Genomic DNA, 24,223 nt, shown 5'->3' on the forward strand with positions numbered 1-24,223 from the left:
TGGGGCTGGCGGGGGAGGGAAAGGCGGCTGAGGAGTAATCAGGGATTGTGCCAAGGGAGGTGATACCTCCGATGGTTGCGACGAGAATGAAGATGGAGTCTGCGAAGAGGCTTGTGGGATTTGTAGTCCCAAAGCCTGTGGGTGCAGTGCCTCTAGAATTTCAGGAGACAGCGCTGGGGATTTTGGCTGGACCACAAGGGTTGTGAGAAAAGGCGTCTGATTAGAGGATCCTTCAGGAGGTAGGGTTAAAAGTGGAGGAGGCATCTGAGGTATTATTTGAGAGTCCTGAGGTGTGAGAGACACAGGGGTTTGGTCTGATCCTGCAACCGCAACTCCTGGTGAGGGACCTTGCACCGATACAGGCTGAATCAAAGGTCCTGGAGGTGCTGATGGGGGCGCCTGAACCTATGCAGGCAGCAGCATGGGTATTAGATATGGAGAAGGGAGATAGTCAAGAGGGTCCCATGTGTCACTCGGACCCGAGACCCCTTTTTTAGACCTCATGGCAAACAATCCTGTCCTAGATCCTGCCCATCATTTAGCATATTCCTTTTCCTCATGGTCCTGCGGTTCTTTATTAGCTACATAGTTACATAAAGCCTTGCAGGTCCATGTTTCAAATGTGCCAAATGTGGGCCAAATTACATGACTCCTCACCTCTTTCCCTCCCCAAACCTCCATGCAATAATAAATCATTCTTTCCTTAGACTTACCTTTCTTCTTAGAGCAATCTTCCCAATGTTCCAACATCCACTCCAGTGGGCTTTCCGGTGGGATCTCAAGAGAGTTACTCTTGCTCTGAAACATGTTTTCTTTGGGCTCTTTTTGGAGATTGCTCTTTTTCTGCTCCATTTTCAAGGGCAACTTGCCTTCTGCCGAAGCTGCTTCTTAGCTCCTTGCTAAGAACAGGGTCCTTTTCCAAGGTGATTCTTCACAAACCGGGTCCCGCTTTTTGGCTGGTTTACTTACCCTTTCAGCGAGCTGAGCTGGGGGTTTTTCTGACCAGCGACAGTCCTCCGTCTCATGTCCTGGCCTTTTACCAAGCCTGTAGCTGAAAGGTTTACCAATTTCCCGAACTCAAAGGAACGTATCCCTCCCTTTTAGCTTTCCCGTGATCGGTTCCCCGAACTCCCCTTGAGTCCGGGTTTGATGAGCAAAGTGAGTTTTTCCAATTCGCTTCCCTGTTTGCCGACCAATTCCCTCGTGGGAGATTGGAACTGTGGCACCCAGGTCCACACTCGGGTCATGATAAAGTCACGTGTCACCCACTCACCCAATCACACTCACTCAACCCGCAATACTTACAGCTATTTTCTTGCGTGAAATCTTCGTGCATGGAGAATTTTACAAGTGAAAGTTTTAGCTGCAGCTCCGAAGGATCTTCCTAGGTCCTTCCTGAGTTCCCTGATATTTCTGGAACCAGAACCTCCTTTTATCGTGGCGTTTGACCTAAATTTGTTCGTGATACAATAGGTACTATGGGGTCTCCCGTTTTGTGGGGCCACCAAAAAATCGGCAGAGGCGCCTTCCCGCGCAAAGGGGTTCTGTAGCACCGATATTGTATCCTAGTCAATGGCACCAATCTGTTATAAATGATCACGAGCCAATTCAAAATCCAAAGATGTATTTAGCAATTTCAAAAATCAATTTCGAAAATGCCACAATAAATCAGGACAACATCGATCAAATGTTGGGTGGACCACCCAGCAGCAACAATGGTGCTCTCAGGTATGGCCACACATTCAGGGGCTCAGGGTAGGAGCTTTATACCGTTTTTCTGCCGAGGCAAAAACACGACTGCTGCAAAGAACACGAATTCGCCCAAAACATGACATCATGCAAATAGCACAACCGACGAAATGTCCTTCATCCCCCGAGGGATGTTTTTGAAAGGGTTTCCTGAAGAATTGTAACAAAGTCCAAAAAAAAGTCTCTGAATTTTCTGTTGGTAGACTTGATGAAATCATCTGCTTGTTTCCATCGAGATCGAGATCAATATCAGATCCTTGAGTGGCTGTGAAGATGTGGCCCGCCCGTGATTAATGAGCCGTTTTCACGTTATCTCTTCTGTTATGTTGCAAATGTCGTGGTGGCATGTCCAAGCTAAAAAAAGGCTTTGGAATTCTTGGAGATGCCCTCGGACTGTCTCCAAGAATCCAGTTTTTTTAATTCCAATGTATAATTTTCCACATACAATTTTAATACACGAATTTTATACAGTACATCTATTACAGCTTTTATGGTAAAAAAAAAATCTATTCCTAACTGTAAGTTTTATCCAAGGACAGACTCGTATGAAAAGCAATCTTGTACAGTTTTCACACTGAAAACTCATCTGGAAGTCTCCCTTCAAGATAAATTATTTTCTTAAGAGGCGGACAGTCATATCATGTGATGAATTTAAAGTTCCCTTCTATTCCCACCTACAGATAAAAATTATGGAGTTAATTTTTCATAAAAATACTGTGTTTGTCTTCTGTGTTTGAAATCAATAATACATGATTAATACAGACTTCCTAAATGAAAATGTAAATGAAAAAGAAAACCACCCACTAGAATAACTGAAGTCAAGAATGAATAATCCATAAGAGCTGTTTAAAGCAGGGTAAATACATCAAAACCTGAATTTTGTGAATATTCTTTCAATGTTGTAATCAAATCTGTTTCTACTACTTTCAGACCTGATTTTATTAACTATAAGCATTGCACTTGGGTGAAGGAGTACCTTTTTCTGCGGACTTTATACCTTCCAAGTTATGGTCATTAATTGTTCTGGACAAGAGCCCCAAGCCTGTAATTTGGATGAGCGCCCAGCGCTAGATACTGGACTGTCCAAGCCCTCTCCCGAAGCCCTGCGAGAGTTTTGCTGGAGAATGAGGGGAGAGGAGCGCAATTATCACCACGGTGGTCACACAGAGGCTCTAAATCCTCCTTTTGCTGTTTCCATGGGCACGCACACCCGCCGACAGGTCGGAGGCGGAGGCCGGCAAGGGGCCGGCACTCGGCCAAGGGTGGGCTGCTGGGCTGTCGTGGCCGGGAGCAGCGGGGCACAGCCCTGCCCACGGAGCCGGCCAGAAGCCGGCGGTGGGAGATCCGCAGCACCGGCAGCGCAGCCCCGCTCTCCCGGGAAGGGCGGCGCGGGTCGGCATTCCCGCCGGAGCACGGAGAGGAGCGCGCCCCGCGCCGGCCGCGGCCGCCCTTCCCCCCCCGTCGGCCTTGCGGAACACGGCGCTGCCCGCTTCCTCCCCGCTGCGGCCGGGGAGTCGCCTCGCCGCCCGCACAACTCGCTCTTGGCGTTTCTCCGTTGCTCGGGAGGCGGCGGCAGCCTGGGCCCGGGGCCCGGGCGGGGGGAGGCGAGCGCCGGCGGCGGGGCCGGGACCATCGCGCCTGCCGCCGCCTCCCGGGCCGTCCGCACGGCTCGGTGCATCCGCCTCTTCCTCCCCCCGCGCCGCCTCCGCCGGGGGAGCCGGCAGGGGCCGTACGTGCCGGGCCGGGAGCGAGGGGAGGGTCTGCGGCTCGGCGTCGCTGCAGCAAGCGCCGGCCCCGCCGCGCCGCCAGGGACCGGGTGCGGGTGCCGCCGCCGGCTATCCGCGTTGTGCTGCTGCTGCTGCGCGGCGATCGCCGCTGCTGGCAGGAGGGGCAGGGATGTGAGCGGCAGCGGCCGGGTCGGCTTGGGCCCCCGCCCTTTTTCTTTTTTTTTTTTCTTTTTTTTTTTTTTTTTTTCTTTTTTTTTTTTTTTTTTTCTTTTTTTTTTTTTTGTTTTTCTTCCTCCTTTTTTTTTTCTTCTCCTCTCGCCTCCAAAAAAAGACCAAACCAGCCAACCAACCCCAAAAAACCCAGAGGGCGTGAGGGGGTGGGGGGATCCCGTGTCGCCGCCGCCACCCTCCGCTGGATCCATTGTGAGGAAATTGCTATTCGCCGGCAGCGGCGGCACATCTGGGCGGGCGCATCTGGGCAAACAACATCGGCTCCCGCCGCCTGCCTCCAACGTCCTCCAACCGGCGGAACGGATCTCACCGGGCCGCCGGGGAGGCTCCTGCTCGTCAGCCCCGGGCTCCTTCTTTCGGGCTGAATCTTAAAAAAACCCTGGCAGCGCGGGGGGTGGGGTGGGGTGGAAATAAAGGCTGCTATTTTTTTCCCCTGGGATTTATTTCATGGGGATGTGTTCAAGACAAGAGAGGATTCAGAAGGATATTGACGTTGTGATCCAAAAGTGCAAGGCGGAGAAGGACTGCCTGTTTGCAGGTGAGTTTGTCCCCCGGGCGCCAGGTTGGCGGCGCGGAGGCTCCCGTCGCCGCCGCCGCGCCCGCCCCGGACTGCGCTCCCGCCGTGCCCGTGCCCTTCGCCGCCGTTCCCGGCCGCGGGGCCGCTCTCAGACTTCGTCTTCCTCCTCTCCTTCCGAGGGCATATGAGGGCAGAGGAGACCGGGCGCCGGCCGGGAAAGGGGCGGGCAGGGTGGGGGCCGGCATCCCGAGCCGGGGAGCGTAGCGGCGGCGGCCACAGCGGCGCCGGGGGCGCTGGGTGCCAGCCCCAGCCCCAGCCCGTGCCCGGCGCAGCCCGCCGCCGAGCGCGGCTCGGCGGATTCGGTACGCGGCCGCTCCCGGGCGCCCGCGCTCTGCCGCCCTTGGCGCCTGCCCTGATGCCCGGCCCCAGGCCGGTGGCACACCCGGCCGCAAACCGGGCCGTGTCCGTGCCGTGAGCCCCTGCCGCCCTCCCCCGGGGATCGGCGGCGCCCCGGCGGTGCCGGTGCGGTGCCGGTCGCGATGAGGCGTCGCAGGAGCCCGGCTGTCGGCTGGTTGCCTGTTGCCGTGTGTGACAATGGAATTCCCTGCCGTTGCCATAGCACCGGGCACTTGTTGCGAGGGGCTGGGGGGAGATGCTGCATTTCCTCTGGCTCACCCCGACTCCCCCTCCACCGCCCCCGTGTCGGGAGCTGAATGCCGCTCCGTAAAACCTCGGCTACTTCAGCCAAAATAAAGACAAGTTGTAATAGAGCAGCTCTTTGTCTTTCAGATTTCAGGTACTCAGACTCCACCTTTACCTTCACCTATATTGGAGGCGCCAAAAGGTACTTTTTTTACAGTAATGACTCAATTTCCTGGTGGCAGTAAAATGCAGTGGTTCAATAACGTGGCAGGTTTGTTTTTGTGTTTTGGTTTTTTTTTTGTCTTTGTTTTTGTTTTTGTTTTTGTTTTTGTTTTTGTTTTTTTTTTTGTTTGGTTTTTTTCTTATCTTGTGCAAGAAGGATGATTAAATCATCGGCCTTTGTGCAAACGTAAACTGAGGAAGAGGTGTGGAGGAAGGTGATGATCCTAGTCGTTATGAAACATTAATTTTGAAGAATTAAAGATTTTAGTTAATCCAGATATTGCTGAAGTAAGACAGATAGACTTCCCTTTTGATAAGCAGAAGCCGGATTTAAGGAACTGATAAATCATGAGGCCTGTCAACTTATGTTTGTGTATTCTGACTAATCAATAGGCTTCAAGAAGGACAATGAATTCATAAGTCAAATACTCCTGGGAAAACAGGATTCAGTTGTCACGCAACACTAAAAGGTTAATAAGTCAAAGCGAAGAAGACTCACTTACTTCATCATTTTGAGACCCTGCCCCATAAAAAAGACCACCGACCCATTTCAAAGAACAAACCAGGCATGCTTAATAGCTTTTGGCTAATTACCATACGAAGTGGGGAATGGGATGTACCAGAGTCATGAATATACATTTGTGTTTTGGGTATTCAATACTTCTGTACATAAAAAAGACCCTGTGATCTTCTGTGAGTGCACGTGTGTTTGGGAGCTATCCCGCACGCTGCCCGGCGTCGTAATTAAACATACACTTTCTAACTTTGAACTGTTAGAGAGTCTTTTGTCCGTCATAGTTGGATATCGGCATTAGGGCGATATTCATATTTTTTTAATAATTCAGTTAGAGGCTCATTCCTCAGAGTCCTGCTCTGTGAAGCTTTTTGTAATTTTTTTTCTCAGTTTATGTAGAGACGTAGAATTCCTGCCATATGTAAATCTAACAGAAACATTGCAAGCCATCAATGTGTGGTGTAAGGTTAATTAATGTTAAAAAATGGGGAAAAGTTATGACTGTAGTTAATAAATAGGTCAAATTTCACATCATCAGCTTACTTCGATTCATGAGAGCCATATTTGGTCCCATGGCAGATGCAAGACTGTCTGCAGTTGACCAAGTTAAATTCCTGAGACATTAAATGAGATGTCAGTATAACTTAGAAGGCTAAAAAAATGTTGTATTGAATGTTTAAATATTATTTTTAATTGGATCCAAGCTTGTGGTTATGAGTTGGATTGTAACAATTCCAATGTACACATTTTCAAAATGTATTTCATCATTTTTTGTGCTTATCAGTTTTCAAAAGGAAATATATGTGGAAACTTGAGCCCATTCTTTTGCTTTCCCTGATTGTTAGTTTTCATTTACTTGATAAGGTGCTAAAAGTAAATGGTAAGTTGGTCTCTTTTAGATGGATTTTTAAAATTCGATGTAACAAGATGTTTTGTGTTTATTTTTTTTGGTTCCTTTTTTTTAACAATTCAGTTTCTCTGGTATCTTTGTCAGTTATTTTTATTTGGCAGGGTACATCACATTAAAGTATTGCATTCTTTTGCATTCTTTGGAAGTGAACCTATCAGTGGAGGCAGCACTCCCACAGCCATCAATGCTCCCTCTGTGCATACTTTGGGATCTGGCAGTAGCACCAGACTCCCAGGAGGTCCTCAGGCTTCAGGATTGCTCAGAAAAATGTTTTCTCACCTCCCTGCCCTACCACTTCCTACTGAAGGAAAGGACAACTTCTGTCATTGTCAGTGAAATAGAATATTTCACCCAGTAGCTGAGAATCAATATATTTTTATGTTGGTCCTAGCATACTTTTGTCTTCAGTATTTTAATATATGTTTTGTTTTGTTGTGGTTTTAAGACAGTTTCAATGGGATTGATACTGAAACACAGGCCTCACTTGACATAAGCACCCTAGTGTAGGTATCAATTCACAAAACCTTAAAGGTGTGACTGCTGTGTTTAACCATAATCACTTACGCAAGTAGGGTCTAGCCCTGGTGGGCTAAAATGATGAGAAGGGAGAGAGGCATGTTAACAGTCATGAAAGGCTAGAAAAATTCAGAGTGATAAGTTTTGTTTTAAAAGAATATAGAAATAGGTAGAAAACTGAAGAACGTAATCAATAAAGCACAGTTATAGCAAAGCATAATCCCAGTTAGATAAATATGATGAATATGATAGGAACCATCTACCATCTTTGTAACCCTAGGGTAATGAAACCACAATTTACATAAAATCCCAGCCCTTAAAACTGTACCTTTTAGATAGGGCGGATTTAAAGGCGGATGCCAGAATTGTAAAAGTATAAAAGCCTGTGTAAAATGAACAACAGTCAGACATGCATGTTTAGGTACTAACCCCTGCATGTTCTCTTGGCATCAATAAAGGTTTGCTTTTCTTTACAGTACTTGTGGTGGAGTAGATTCCTTTGAATCAATACAGTAAAAACTGTTTTAACAGAGACACTATTTACCATTTAACTAAAACTACTGAATTTGAAAGTTACTTTGAACTGTTCTTTAAATGACATATCATAGCAAGAAAAGAGGAAGTTAAACCTGTCTATTGTTTCCATTTTCTGAGATGAATAAAGTAAAAAGCCTAAGGGCATAACTGATGGCAAACAAACTGGTTTATCAATGTTGGAACAAAGTGTTGGTGCTTGCTCAATGAGAAGCGGAAGAGGGCCTTATGTTCCCCAGCCTTGAATTTTAACAGGGGTCAGCATTTGCTTAGGAAACTGAAACCAGTCTCAGGACCTTAATAATTCAAATACAGTGAGGAAAAATCATAATGGTTACAGGTATTGGTGGAAGTGGGTTGTTACTTAGAGCACACTCAAGTTCCACTTTCCTTTTCACATTTTAAGGACATTTAAAACATTTAAAAAGTGTTCTTTTAAGGAAGGGTTTTGTGTTCTCTGTGTGCCCTCCTTGTTTGTATTGTGATTTAGGAAGTTGTTTTGCGGTTTTCTTGGTGTACAGTGGTGTACTGAGTGGCAGGCCTATGGCAGTAAGCTCTCATGCATGCAAAGTGTGTGAAATGAAAGCTATTTGGAATGAAACTTCAGCTTCTTCCATCAAAGGTGTGCTCCTCTTTAGAGGAGGTTTTTGTGGAGCAGCAGCTATACTGCAATATGTGCAGCATTCAGGCAAGTCCCCACTACAGGGTCAACAGCATTGACTTATACATGGTGACAGTTTAGGGGAGCACAAGGTCATCCTGGGACCTTCTTTTTGGCCTTTGGGTATGAGTTTTTTCTTGCTGACACTGCTGCAGCTGTGCACTTCCTAGGTGGTAACACCAATTTTTTGATTATTGCTCTCGGGAGTTGTCCCAAAATGACATAGCCTCTTTTAGATCATGGTCATGGACTCATCAGCCAACAGGCCTTGTTCAGTTGCTTCAGATACTCAGCCCAAAGACTTTTGTTTTTCCAGTCCTCAGGAGCACAAACAGTAGAGTAAGGGGCAAAGGAGTGGATATTCACTGGATGGGTGTTCAAACCAAGAAAAGGTTTGAATGAATTAGAGTAGAAGGGGTGTGTAAGGAAGATTACAATACTTTAGTACTCATTATTAGCCATGCCTGGAACTAAGAGTTTTTCACACTTTGTTTCCTTCAAATATTTTTTTTTTTTAGGTCAGTGTGTAATGCGGCCTTGGTTTAGCCATTGTGGTTACATGGAGGAGCAGAAGCCCTTGAAAGAAGGCAATCTGTTTGATAGGTGGGATTCTTTGGCAAATGACAATACCAGCAAGTTAAATATCTGGGTTTTCCTTAGCATACTCTAGTTGCCTCTAGTGCCCATTATGCCAGTTTCTGTTAATTTATAAATCCAGAGCTAGATTCGCAGTACATTGGGGTAAGTCCATGGAACTCAGTGTTACCAGTATTATTTCAGTTATTATGAGGACTTAAGGTTTATTTATTTATTTTTTTTTCTTCAAACTGTTCGTTTATCTGTGTGAGATTTTTTTTCTTGGGATCAGCTTCTCAGACTTTATCTGATTTTTCCCTAGTTGCTTGGAGTGATTGCACAGCCTCTTCCTGCACTTTTGAGTTATTAAGGTAGTACATAAGCATGCTGCAGATCCATCCAAATAGATAAGCCTGATACAGAGAACATTTATTATTGCTCATGTGGAGTTAACCTATAATCCCATAGTAAAGTAGTAGTAGTTCAGACAATCCTTTTAGACTGTATTCCTTAAAGCATTGTGTTCACGCTTCCAAATTATTAAATATTTGTCACTGCAGAGATGCGACCTGTTTCAGGAAGGTTGTAATTAGCAATTTATTAGGAAATGCATGTCTTTGTGCATAATGTGGGCACTAAATAGAGGGCAGGTTGTTCATCAATTTAATTTTTTTTATTACATTGTCAGAAAGCAATAAGTAGGTTGATTTTTTATAAAAAGAGGTGTTCAGTCAGGTGCTGTGACTGTGCAAGATTTACTCTCCTTTAAGTATATCTAGAAGAAAATTTTAAAATTACTATTTTTTTTTTTTTTTTTCCTGCAGGATCTAAACCTGGATATTAAATTGTGAATGTGTGGAGTTCTCAATTTTAAAAGAATATCTGGTTTCCTTTTTCTGTCCCTGTATGAAACACTGTTCTTTCAGAAACCATGCAGACTGAACAGATCTGCTGATCTGTCATCTTTCAGATAAAAATGCATGGTGCCCTGAAGTTGTTTTCACTTTATATGTCATTTGACATGCTTTACATAGAGGCAGTGCCTGGTTGTCCTGAAAAAAGATATTTTCTCTTTAGTATTTTTCTCACCCTGCTTTTTTTTTCCTTGAGGCTAAACAGGGACATCATATCAGTCCTGAAATACTTCTTCGTTCTTAACTCTCATTGGCAGTGAAGGACAATGACAATAAGATTGTGCATGAGGACTAATAATGAGATCTTATACTGCAGCATATTGCAAATAAACTAGATAACACCTGAACATACAGATGAATTTTGCCAGCAAAGTTCTCATCTCCCATTCATGCAGTGGACTTATGTTCTGCCTTCTGTGCTTCAGCACCATGATTGGTGGCAGTTCTGAAAAAGCAAGGAAATTTTTGTCTGAAGTATTTATTTTTGCTTAAAAAAATGACAGTTTGTTATCTTACATGGTTTTAATTTTGAATATATGGATTTTTCTGTTCTATTCAGGATATTATTGTAGTACCTGAAGCTCTCATGTAAAATGATGAATTTATTTCCACTTCTCTGTAGTAGTGAAGCATTTCAGAGATAGAGAACTGTGTCAGTGAAGGAGTGAATAAATTGCTTGTAACTGCATAACTAGTTATGAAACCATTATCTGAAGTTCTAGCACATTATGTCCACTAGGTATTTAAACCACTTGACGATAAATAGGTACAGATAACCTTTTTCTCCCTTTTTATGGTATGCTCTATTGCTGCTTGTGTGGATTTATGAAACTGCCTACATGAGAGATTCCATTTGGTGAAGAATTTTGAAATTCTGGTGTAACTCTGATAAAACTGAAGTCCTTGGTACACAAAGTCATAAAGAAAAACGTGTTTGGGATAAATTATGTGTATTTTAATATTATTATTCAATTTATGTAAAATACAGGAAAAAAAGAGAAAACTGAAAAACAGTTTTTAAGCTAAAACATATAATTGCATCCATCAGAAAATACTGAAATGCATCACATTTGTGTGCTTGGTTTTCTTTATTTCCAGAATCATGTAGTTTAAGACCAGCATCTTTTGGATTGGACTCAGCTCCTCTGTCAGTTTTGTTACATGGCAGTGTGCTTACTGGCTCTGCAAGGATTGGAAGGGGAAGGTTGGACTGTTCTTTTTGGAAACAGTGGTAACTTACATAAGATGAAAGTGTTTGTGAAAGTATGACTTATGAAGGTGAAAACTTGATTTTAATGGAATTCATTGTCCTGAATGGTTTTAGTTCAGATGTAATCAGTTTTATGCAGAGCCTAGGAGGGGCTGGTCCAAGCACAGTTCATCTCCTGGTGCTGATGGCTGTGTGTAACTTTGTGCTCAGGTTATTAAGTAGGTAATTACATTCCTAAAATCTACTCTTACAGTAAGAGAGGGGTGAAAACTAGATACAGAACTTTTGCCTAACCTTCTGTTTATTGCTGTTTCAAAGTACCTGTAAATTTCTACATATTTCAATTTTAAATTCCCTGTTGAATTTGGTTTAACATTTTTTGCTGTTACTATGCCATTTCCTATGCTGTTTCCCTGAGAGAGAAGTCTGTGCTATGAGATAGGAATCTAGTTTAGCTATATCATGACAAGAATTGTGATTTTTATTTTTTCACTAAAGTTTCTGTAGGTAAGGTTATGTTGAATACAGCCTTGAGTACTTGAACAAAAGTAGTTTTTGGTCAGGTATTACTAAAAATTCCATTCTAAAATTTTTCTAAGACAAGCTTTTTCCATTCTATGAGTTTCTGTTAATGTATCTTCATTCTAACTTTATACTACTTCTAATGTTGTCCGTGTGCAGTAAGTACATGAAACCTATCCTTACATTCTGATAGATAGTTTTTCGGTAAATACTGCAAGAAATTCTGTAGGTGTGATTCAACAAATTACTCATCCTAGAAGGAGATCTAGTTGAACACAATAGTAAAACTGCATCATTAGGTGCAATATGAAAGGGTTGTGAAAAGCAAAATCACTACCACCATTCTACTCATGGTGTTACTGAGCTTGCCTTATTTTTCTGGGTTTGTGTCTGACAGCTCCTTCTTGCCTTGCTAAGTCTGTCAGAAATTAACACTGTCCCCATCACTGCATGATGTAAAAACCACTTGAGGAAGAGCATGGTCTTGTGGAGATCCTGTGCAGGTCTAGTGAAGCAAGTTGCTCTTCTCTTTCAGTTGCCTATTGTACCAATACTAAAAACAAGAACTTTAAATTGTGAACCTGTTCTTTTCAGTGAGAAAAATGTGGGTTTAGGCATTTAAATTAATAGTCTAGTTTTCAGAAGTGTCAAGATGCCACACCACATAGCAGTCTTGGTATTAACATGGGTTGTTTAGCGCTTCTTAAAAGCATCACAATTTTTATTGCAGGTGTTTCTGCCATGCACATGTATGCACTGTTTTTCAATGATTTCCCAGCACAGAGTTGGGGAGAGTGCTTGAATGTCCTTACAGAAAACAATTTCGGTAACTTCTTTCTCTACTTTCATCACATATTTTAACATATTAGAACCTAAAAATAAACCTGTAGGCTGTCACTGTTAAAGTGTTAATGTGATAAGACAAGTAAATTTGAAAGAAGAGTTCACTCTGCCAAAATTATTTTAGATCATTTTTCTCTATATTGGGACTAATGCCACTTCTGCCTTTTCCTGTTAGTCTTTACTAATTTCCCATATATTTCATTGCTCATAAATAAAGAACTGAAGATACCTACTGGCATTTTTTTCCCATGGATTACTTACTGTGTAGAATGTGAATTCTCATTTGAGTCAGAGTCTAACATCCCCTGAGTCAAAATAGTTTCAGCACCTGGAGAAAGTAAATTTAAACTTGCTGGGTGAGCTCACTTAAAATTAAAACTAAGGAAGGGATGAAATATGAGTACATTTATAAAAAGTCCAATGTATAAATTCTCCTTCGGCATTAAAGAAATCCTGTGGAAGAGGACAATTTATGTCCTCCCTTTACAGGAGGTTGAAGATTTTTACAGGTGTTTCATGGAATATGCCTCATCTGAGGACTTATAAGGGTCCCATGTAGCAGTAGCTAGAAAATCTTATTGAAAGAAGAGAGCCTGAGCAAGGTACAGAGTTGAAATCTCCTTTCCCTGAGAGCTTTCTGCATGCTCATGTAAGATAATCATCCCACTTCTATATCAGGAAGAGCAAGAGAGAGCCTTGAGTAAGGAACAAGTGCAATTGTTTCTTTTACAAGCCAGGGTTCTCCTGGGAGTTTCACATCAGAAATTGTATTCCTGGACTGCTAGGACATCCCAGTAAGTCATGGTAATGCATGTGCTCATGCAAGGCTGCAGGCAGAAAACAGCCTTGGTCCAGCTGGTGGGTGAGCACCTTTCCGTAGCTTGCTTGAAGGCAGAGGATCTGTGTGAGCCTTCCTTGTCTTCCCCTGTCTGTCACAGAAAATGTTGGCATATCCTGGCAATTAGGATGGACCTGAATTGTTCCAAAGGAGGGTATATAATGCTTAGTGGGAGCCTGTCTGGAGCCAGGAATTAAGGGTGAATAGGAAGCTCAAAGAAACTAGCTAACCCTTCAGATGTTTCCTTCCAGCCTCAAGGCCTTGATCAGTAATAAAAAGGGCAACAGTGTGTCACCTGGATAATGAAATATAGCATTTGCCTAAACAGAGTGCAAAAAATGGTCTACATACCATTTGTAGAAAGTAGTATGTAATTAAAGGATAAGTTCCTTTCAGGTTGTGTAGCATTCTGCATTTCATCTTGTGCAGGCTGCTATCTTCAAATCTTGTTGCTTTAAATCAGTGTTCCATTTTAAGTTTATAGAGAAGAATTTTTCACATTAAGAGCCAAGCTAGAAGATGGGATTACTTTGCACCATTAAGCTATCATGTTTCTACCCAAAAAGGTGTAAGGTGTTTGTGACAGACACTGGTTGCTCTCCAGTAGAAAAAATAGGCTATGGATTAGACACAATATTTCAGGTCATTACCTTTTTCCCAAATTACATTTTGTGTGTGTGTGTGTGTAATCACTCATTCTTCCCTATTCTTCTACCTTAATGCTGAAAACGTCATCTTGGACAGGGAGTTCTCATGCCAAAATACTCACACATACAGTAAAATACTACTGTATTGGGATGTTCTTCTGTCAGTCTGGAGTTGGTAAAAATGTTGAAACCAGGGAGCATCTCATTGTAGTAAAAAGTACTTGTTGATAGTCAACTTCTTGATCTGATTTACAGCTCTGAGTCTAGAGTAGTTCTGCTGATGTGATGAGGCCCACTTGTGTGCACAGTGATACTACTGAATACTAGATTTCGTGCTGACTACTCATAGTGAACAACAGTGAGTGATTTGAGTGATTTTTTCATCTGAGTGGGGGAAATTCTGAAGACAAGAGTTATGTTTTCTGTCATCTTTGCAGATTTTCTCATTTTTGAGTACTTTGGTGGATGGTTGGAGAGCTGCAATCTATCCACTGAAAAAACTTGTTTCATGCATGCTTATGGGGTTGCTGATGTTGCTGAGGGCACAGACAGATGGCCAGTTGTCAAACTCATGCTCCTCCTCTGTCTTTTTAGCCTTAACATCTGAAAACCTTGTTGTCACAGAGTCATCTTTTAAAAATGTAATCTGCTGGGCCACATGAAAAGCCTCTTTACTTGTCATTCAGTCAGAATCAGTATCAATTCTTAAGCTGAGTCTGAAAATGTTTCAAGATCTTTTTGTAGATATAACCCATTACTTAAAAGAGAAATGATGATTACTTCTCAAAGACTATTCAGGGAAAAAACTTAAAAGGATCATACTGATTTTATCTATATTTAAGCTCGTGAAATCTGGTCATTTCAATATATACTTTTGAAAAACAGTGGAAACATTGGGGAAAAAAAGTTTTACAGTATTTCAGACAAAAAAAAAGTGACCTTCAGGTATTAAAAACTTCTGGAAACATACTTGGTTTATGCCTTATTGCAGCAGTTATGAGCACTATCAATAGCCTTCTGTTACACACAGGGTATTAGACAAAGTAGTTTACTGTTTTAATGCAGTTCCATGAATATTACATGAACTCTTTCATACGTGGTTGTAGCTGTAGTAGTTACAGCTGAAAACTGAACATACTAATTCTGTTCTTATAAGAAAGTGTAATCTTACAGAATTATTTTGCTGTGAAGAGTTTTAACCATCCTGTAGAACAAAGCTTGTTAGACTTTGCATAAAATTTCAATACTAGGATTTTGTAGGCTCATGCTGAAGAAGGACTACTGTTTTATCAGTGGGTGACAAGAACAGTGAAGCTGAATATGTTTGAGTGGCAATAAAAGAACATAACCTTTGCCTTTGGTATACAGTCCTTCTTTGTACGTGTTCTCTGTGCCAACTTTAGCTGTTGATGGAATTTTTATAGAAAACTTCAGTGTTGATTAAAGCATTAAGTAAAATTACATGGGGTTAGCACCTACCAGTTCAGTTTTTGTTAAACTATTTTGCTGTGTAATCTAAGGACATTTACAATTCCATATTTTAGCTGTTGCATTTTATTTGTTTATTTTGGTATTCTATTTTTAAATGATGAGTTATGAGTGATTCTAATACTTTTTGGTTTTACCAAAAAGTACAGTGAATTAGAAAAATCACATTCACCGTGTGAATCACAGATGGGGAGGAAGCAAGTACAGGGAGACTTCAGGTTCTTTTTGTACCTGAATTTATATCTTACTCATAAGCATTTACTTGTTATTAATTGTCCCTGTTGTAGCGAATAATTGCTTATTATGTTGTTTCTATGTTTAAACATCAATGATTAGATATCAAAAAATATTACTTCTCTAAAATGTATGCCCTTATTTAAGGCATGAAGAAACACATTCATCCTGCAGTTCAGCAGAACACTGACTTTTGCCAAGGGCAACAAACACAAAGTGATATATCAGGTAAATACATTCCAGATCTAGCACTGTCTGGCTTCAAGGCAGACATGGATGTGTGGAAGATGCTGGCCTCCCAGTGGGCTCCTAAGGATTAGGCATTTGCTGTCTGTGAAGAGAGCAGGAGTTGTAGTTAAATGAGCCAGAATCAAAATTACAAAAGCTACTGGTTTTATGAAGGACATAAATCCATCACCATTTGGGGTCAAGAAAAGCTGGCTACAGTCTTTACTTTATTTCACCTATTAAAAAGGCATGATCAGCCAGCAGGACAGTGAGTCAAGTCTTTGCCTGGAAGACCACAGTGAAAGGTGGCCTGTTTTGTGTGGCCTGGCAGTTTCTAAATTTCTAAAACACATTTCCATTATATCTCAGTGGATGTACATTGCAGAACTTTTGACATAAGTATTGAGCAGATCATCATAAATTGCTGGTATTAATGAGCATTTTGTCCTTCTTGTGGCTCCTTACACCATATTCCTGTCTTTATTTTGTCCCAAGTTAACTTCCCTGTTGTACTTTTTGTGATGTAACATTATTACCATATTCTCAGCTAATTTAAATTGACAAACTGCCATAGAATTTGGTAAAGTCATGCCAAGTTACAGCATTGCGGACCTGTCTATAATTATATTCATCCTGTTAAGGAAGTTTAAATAGAGCAAAGCTAAATATAAATGCTATCTTATTTGACTTCTAATAGAAAAGTTTAGTATACGCATGATTAGTTACGTATCAAAATGAAATTACACATTATTTTTGTTTGCAGTTTAGGTGACAAGAAAGGACAAGTTTCATCGAGGCTGATAAAGTGAGATACAAAGTATGGTTTTTAGGAATGGCTTGTATTGAAGTGAGGAGGATCAAAATGGTGCAGAGATGCCTGAAGTGATAGGGACTTGAGATGTTCTCCCACACAGTAAACAGGTGTTCTCAGCAGTGTGGCATTTGAGTCTTAGGTTTGCGTGTGGTGCAACTCGTAGGCAAAGGCCAAGACACCGCAGTGGTCTCTTTTTTTGTTTTCAGTGCTAAGCTGAACTTGGCAAGGCCCTGACTAGTTTCTTTGTAACGGTAGTGGTTCCACGGGATACCTCTGGCACAAGGAAGACCTTGTCCCACAGAAAATACCACCATTGCACTCCCCCTAAGGCAATAATTATGACTTCAGTCTGCAGAAATTAGAGACTAAGTTTTACACCAACTCTGGCTCTTTTAATTTTGTCTGTGCCCCTGGGGAGCATAGTCTCCTTGCAACTGTCTTCCTGTTTCTTCTTAACTTGTCATTTTCCACCTTCTTTCTTACAGCCTTTTGTTTTCCAGAGGTGCTGTGCATACTGATTTATTCTGACAAAAACAGCTGGTTGCTGTGTTTGTATTGTTGAAGGAGACAGATATGAAACAGTTGGCATTACACAAGTGTGCCATGAAGGTTAACTGCATGGAGCAGCTGTAGACCATACATCCCCCAGTTCTTTCCAGTTTAGATACAGATTCTGAAATGCTTGTTTCAGTTCTTCAGAAGTTTTGCTGGGATAATGGATGCAATTGTTCACTGCTGTGTGGCTAGGAATAAAAAAACCCCAGATCACTGCTGAAAGAATTGCAGCTGCTGCCTGAGTTGTTTTCCAGTTTAGGTTTAAAAGTCCTTTTAACCTGGGGTGTTTTTGTGGTTTCTGTTATACGTAAGTAAGTCTAAATAGACAGGTTCAGAAATGGTATGTATTTAACTGTTCATGCTGCACAGATCTTTAACTGTAGGTGCTGCACAGGTGTAAGAGTGAATTTTAGCCTGAACCAGTAGAAGTGTATGCTCTTAGCATTACAAAAAATGTAAAATAGAATAAAATAAATTTTAAAATTTGCAAAGCAAATGAACCTAATGTTGCCTACATGGTTTCCTGGTTTTCATATTACAAGCTTACTCTTTAACAAGCAGCCTCTGTGGACCTTTGTGAGGCTCTCTCCAGTAACTTTTTTTTAATTCTGTTCCCCTAAATAAAGGAAATCTGATATTTCTATCAGTAACAATGCACGGTTCATTAGGTTCATGGTGCTCTTAATTGTCTCTTTGAACACTGAAGTGTTGAACACTGTGTTTGAACACTGAACACTGTGTTCCACTCACTTCGGTGATCATGACAATGTTTTTTTCATGTATTTGGTCAGTAAGTAATAGGAATGCTTGACAGTGACTTTTGCTCTCTGTAATGTTTGGGCTTTTCCTTGATTGGATTCTGCTTTGATTTATGATAGCATAAGTCGCAGACTAATTACTCGTCCTGTTAGTGGAGTCCTGAGAATGGAGTTTCACTGTTGGGAACTGGACACCTTGGGTATGTCTGTGATTATTTTAAGGGTCAGGCTTGTAAATCAGGTTTGCCTGTTGTGCAGATCACCAGCCCCAAAGGCAGGGGCGTGGGTAAGGTGTGCCCTCCGCACACAGGACCTGTATTGCCCAGGAAATCTGCCGGGAGGTGTGCCAGCTGGAGGGGTGAGCCGTGGGCTGTGCCCTGCACAGCTCTGTAGATGGTGAGAGCGTGAAACTTGTGCGGGCACCGTGCTCTGTCACACCTCCGTTAGTGCACAGGGATTCGCCTGCAGTGCTGTCTTTCTCAGGGCTTTCAGAGCAGGACAGAGAGCTGCCCCAGGTGAGCTCTGCAGTCTGTGGGATGGACCCTGACAGTCTGCCACGGGAGCCTGTGCTTCCAGCAGGCTGCTCTCCTCCACTCGAAGGGCAGGTGGGACTTGCACACTAGTGGCAGGCTGGCAGATAGCAAAACCCTGCAGGCCAGCTTGGTGGAAAGTACTTGGGTCAAGTAAAATAAACAGCTGATTTCTAAGAAATAATATTGAGGCTGGGGGAAACCTTTTGTTATCAGCAAAAAGCTTGCCAGACAAATAGAAGGAATTCTGTGAGTTCAGTACCAGCAAAGTCTGAGAAGAGAGGAGTTGAAGAAAGATCACAGACCTTTTTTACTGCCTCTGCTTCTCAGAGGTCATGGAGTCCTTCAAGTTAACTGTAAAATATTTGCTACTGAAGAGGAACTACGCAGAGAGTTTATCTTTGGCATTGCTAATTTTATGCAATAATCTAGCATGAACCAACCTGCAGCATATGCAGTCACTCCCGACCATATCCAGTGTGTGCACAGACATTGATTTTTGGCAAGTAGTGTCAGCTTTCTTGTTAGCATTCTGTCCTTTCTCGGAGGATTTATAGATCTGAATACATCTGAGCTCTTCATAATAAGTTTTTTCCCCTTTCATTTTTTTCTGGTTCAAATCTGTGTGTTTTTTAAATACGCATGCAAAGGAGTTTTGCCCTTCATTTCTATGTTGTCACAGTGGCCCTGAGGCTGGCAGAGGTTCTGCAACATTGCTTAGGGTTTTGCTAATACGTGACTGAAGGTGGAAGATCCTTGTCACAGGAAGAGGTTCACTGTTTCCTTTTTGTTGCTGCTGTTGTTGCATGAAGGACTACAGAAGTGAAATCAGGAGGAAGTAGGGCAAAGGAAGACCACAGATCGATATTCAGCTCTGTTACATCAGTTTAAGGTGCAAGCCTGCCTGTGTGGGGGAAGGCATCTTTATTCAACGGATTGTGTTACACAGCAAAGACAGAGTAAGATGTATTTTCTCTACAATTAATATAGGTTAAAAGACAATATGGACAGTGAAAATATATCTTTTCTCATTATCTGTTTACCTCTTATTTTCTTGGAGTGTTTGTAATTTATTTTTAATGGCAGTAAATAATTCTGGCAAGTGTTTGAAGCCAGATGTGTTATGTGCTCTAGTAGTGTTACTTCCTTAAGGGACACAATGCTGGGGTTTGTCTTATTTAATTTGAAGGGCTGAGTATGACTACTACCACACTTTATTCAAATTTTCTAAGCAGTATTCCAAAAGTAATAATTTATGCATCTGACTGACATGTATTCAAGGCTCGAATAGATAAAACAGTTGAGCTGTTCTACCCCTAATATCCTTAAGTTCCTAGTTGGTTGCAGCCCACAGCTCTGCAGTGGCACATTATGCCAGTGATTGGGACATTAGCTGCTACTGACTGACTGAGAATCCTTTACAGCTCTCAAACTTCAGTGATTTCAGTGTCTAATGATTGCAATATGCTCATGATTATCTACGTAATATACTGTACTGAAAAAATGCTTGGTTGGTGAGGTGGAGTCGGCTGGGGTGATGTTGGGACTTTCCTGCCTAGATTGTTTCAATTTTGAAGTCAATTGGTCAGAACTGCTAAGGTTTTTTTATTGTACTTGATAAGTTTCAGGAGGTTATCACAGAAACATTCATTCATTTTGCTGCTGATCAGTATGTTGACTGAAACAGAATATATAAAAGGTTTCCTCATTTAGCCTGATCCTCTCCACCTCTGCACTGTGTAAACCGATGAGATGACATAAGCCTAAATAATGAGAAAGCACAGTTTAGTTTCTTTTACATGGTCATTTTTTTCCTGTACTATTCTATTTTTTTTTCAGGTAAAGTTTATTGGAGTAATTGAAGCAAAAATTTAGCTTTTGGCCAAATTTAATTTTGAAATAATCCCGTTTATAGTTCAAATTGGTTTGATTATTTCTGTAGCTGCAATCATCTGCATGAAGTTGAATCAATGATACTGGCTTTATTTACACTCCAGGAACCTAACCCAGTGTATCTGCTTGGCCATCTGTCTGGCTAAACTCCCCATCCTATGTTTAAGCCTAAATTTATATATAATATAAATATATTTATATTATATAATATTTAATATGAATATAAAAATATAATTATCAATATAATTATATATTACTATTAATATTTAATAGTAAGGTGTGCTGGCCTTCACCAGGTTTCCTGTGCCCTGGAGCTGACAGTGTGGGCACCCAGCTGTGGGTGAGACTGTCAGGGTGCTGAGGAGAGGCTGTGCAGAGAGACTATCTTGAGGTGTCCTATCGGAAAAGCTGCCAAGCTTGTGTCAGGACTTGCACTCCCAGGGAATTTAGGTATTTATGCAGGTCCTTTTTGTTTCAAATTATGACTAAATGTTTTGTTCCAATGGTTCCTCTCCATTCAATGGTGTATGATCCCTACCTGTTCCCAGGGTAGGGGTGTCAGGGTGCTCAACAGCTCAACATGCTGCACTGGCATGAAAATAGAGCCTAAAATTTTCTTTAAACATCTGCATTGTCAGGTCCTTTTTGCCTTTTACCTTTTCTAAATTTTGGTTTCAGGATCCCTAAATCCTTTTGTAAGGATTTTTGGGTGTGACTAATTGTGTAGGGCTGCTTGGATGCTGGCAGCTTGGATGAATGCTTTGGAGAAGCAATGTAGGTGCTTGGTGAAGACAGCTGGTTAGGATTGGAAATGTCAAACACTTTTTAATGAGCATTCAGTCTTTTATCTCCTGGGTCAGCTAAAGGGTTCTGTTGGTGAAGTGAAAATCAACTGACTCAGTCAAAGTAGGTTCCTGTATTCTTCAGTGGAATTTTACTCTAAATCCATCTTTTAATACAAAGCAGTTGTGAGATTTGTGCCTTATTGTGGTGTTTTGAGTAAAAGTGCATGTTCAGCATACTCTCTGTGTGAGATTCTGGTGCCACTGAATAGTGACATCATGCCTTTGATATCTAAGATATATTTCCCACATCACAGAATTTTCTGGATTGAAAGGGACAACTCACAAGGATCATCAAGTCCAGCTCATAAGTGAATGGCCCATATGGGGATTGAACCCACAACCTTGGTGTATTTAATAATTAAAAAAAAAATAACAGTTGGTTTTTTGCCCCCCACACCAGTAAAGTCTGTGCATTGTAAACTCCAAATCTATATATCTCATTCTACAACTTCACCTCAGGCTGCCTTGTTACAGGGTGGTTTTTAACCTGTTTCTGCTCTTGTGTGTTCTCCTTCTCTGATGGTATGTTTTAAAAAGATTAGAGATAATGGAGGAGAAGGTCTGGATGAGATTGTCTTTCACAGCTGGGTGTGGCACTGATGACAAAATGTAGTTTATGAACTCAAGCATCTGTGCTGTATGAATGCATACAGTTGAATTCAGGTATTTGAGATTATGGTTAAAGTGGTATTTAATGGAATGGGGAAAAGTGACATGCCACTGCATCAGCATGAACATCTGTGGATCTCGACAAGAAGTGCTCTTCTACCAATTTTAAAACAATATGATTATGCAAGTCTTGTCCTGATGTAGCTTTGGTGAATGTCTGATGCCTCAGTGAATGCTGTTGTCTCCCTTCATTATGAAATCTACAGATGAAAAGGTTTAGTGACATTCAGGGGGTGCCCCTGGCTTTACTGGAGTGCTTTGGGATGTTTCAGGAATGATGATCTTTGATTGCCTCATGTCTGGCCTCACATATTTCGGCAGCTACGCATATTGGAAATCTGACTTGGGAGCATGGCTCAGACTAGACACATACAACCAGTGCTCAGGTGGGTGTGCTGGAGCTGCCTGACTGACTGGGAGCCAGGGATGGCTGCATGGAAAGGGATAATCAGGAGACAGCACTGGAGGAACTGAGGGAACTGAAGATGGCTGGGTATTAGTGGAAAGGGCAGAGGGAGTGACAGGGAGATAAACGTGTGATTTGGAAGGAGAAATGGAAAGATAGATGTGAGAGCTTGAGTCAGAGAGAAAATGACGCCAGTGTGAGCATATGAGGAAAGATGGTGTCTCAGGGAAAAAGAAAAGTAACACTCATGAGAAAAAAGGAGAGTAATGTGTTATATTGCAAGGAAATGTAGCATTCCATATTGAAATAATGAAAATAGGCTAAGAATAAAGGGAAGAATGAGCTTTGTTGCTTTAGGGAGGAAATGGACTACACAACAATAAAATGGAGTAAAAATCAGAATCTGGAAGTGCATATTCAGTGCTGCTGTGTAGGATAAGACAGGTTTTATCAGTATGTATTACGGACAAAAGTCTATATGGACAGATGCCTGGAACATCATCTTTCTCTTACCATCAAGTTTGTGATGTAAAGCTTGAGGCCTCCAGGTTTGGCTAATAAGTATATATTTTTTTATCAGCATTTGGGTAAAAAGATAGTCTTCATGTCTCATTCTTAGAAATAATTGGCCCATTTTAAATTTTACTTTTTTTTTTTTTTTTTTTAAAAAAAAAGAAAACTAAAGATAATTTGTTGGAGGAAGCGCCCTCCAAACATTACAGTTTGATAAAATCGTAGGATATTTTTAATGGTGGCCATGCTCAGATTCAGAATTGGATTTAAATTAATTTGTGTCTCTATAGCATGTAAGTGTGATTGCAAACTGTAATATAATCACTAGATCTAACTCCTGGCTGAACTAACATTTTCGTTTCAGGCAAACAAATTAAAATTGAGTTAATTATATAAAACCATTTGGGTGTATATGGCGTAGGTTTCTTATTAAAATACTTCGCTTCCTTGTCTGCAGTCTGAAAATAAAGTACTTGTATATTTGCACACATAAAGTAGAAGCATTTCTAATGTTTGTAACATCTGTCAGTGGGATTTAAATAAGGATTGCAATCCAGATTCACATACATTTACTCATATAACAGGTTACTGCAGGGAAGGATCAGATAAGGGTTCACAACGAGGCCTGCAGTGATGCCTTAGGATTTTAGCTTTTATATTTCTTATGTATTTGCAATACTCAAATTTGTCAGTGTATAGCTATAAATTGTATATAGGAGTGTTAGCTACAGCTTTCCCATTTTGGTCAGACAAAACAATTTCTCTCTAGTCCTGGGAATCAAGGACACCTTACTGTCTCAGGCCTGAGAAATGTAAACAAAAGTGATTTAGGGAGGAGCAAACTTGGAGTAAATGACCTAATTACATGAAGCTGTAATTGGAAAATAAACCCCCAATATGCAAATGGACCAAATTTATAAAAGTGTAAAAACCGTCACCCATCATCCATTTTTGGGTGTAGCCCCTGGGTGGGCTCTGTCTACCCTAAATGTACCTGAAGGCCCTTCAGTAAATATAACTGCTTTTTCTTTATTTTGTCTGGCCTCTGTTTTTAGGTAGTTCTGGAAAGGCATCAGCAGTAGTACATGGGGACTGTGGTGAGCCACAGTAGGGTGTGGGTCTGTTGCTGGTCCTCCTATGTGTATTTTAAGAGCAGCTGTCACAGTATTCCAAAAGTAACACCTGAAACAAGACTGGGTATCATTGAAAACATGTTATCCTTAATGGTTTTCAGAGTTCCTTCAAAGCTAGAGGTGCACAGTCATTCTGGGACCTGCATGAGTTAAAACAGAGAAGGGAGATAAGAAAAGCACATCTGGATGTATTTGAAGTTTTACATAAATACTTGAAATGCTGCTAAATGAAGTGCCGCTATATGAAATGCAAGTTCACAGCATGTACTGTTAGGAGCATCCTCTTTTTGCTGTTCCTGTGGATGCCATGGGGCAGCTCAGTCCCACACGGCTGTGCCAGTCACTTGCTGGCTCCAGCCAGAGTCACTTGGGCTTGACTGTGCT

General features: G+C 41.5%; 1 protein-coding gene across 1 annotated transcript in view; it reads left to right on the forward strand.

The window, feature by feature from the left end:
• The first annotated feature begins 3,691 nt into the window (after positions 1-3,691).
• PARP8 (poly(ADP-ribose) polymerase family member 8) overlaps positions 3,692-24,223 on the forward strand; it is a 119,549-nt gene continuing 99,017 nt past the window's right edge. Inside the window, exons 1-2 of the mRNA XM_066181131.1 lie at positions 3,692-4,245; positions 5,014-5,068. Of these exons, the coding sequence (XP_066037228.1) occupies positions 4,155-4,245; positions 5,014-5,068 (146 nt within the window). The 5' untranslated portion in view covers positions 3,692-4,154. The remainder of the gene's footprint in view (positions 4,246-5,013; positions 5,069-24,223) is intronic.

Source organism: Chamaea fasciata, unplaced genomic scaffold, assembly GCF_029207755.1.
Source record: "Chamaea fasciata isolate MVZ Bird 193981 ecotype frontalis unplaced genomic scaffold, bChaFas1.0.hap1 SCAF_4, whole genome shotgun sequence".
Lineage (NCBI taxonomy): Eukaryota > Metazoa > Chordata > Aves > Passeriformes > Sylviidae > Chamaea > Chamaea fasciata.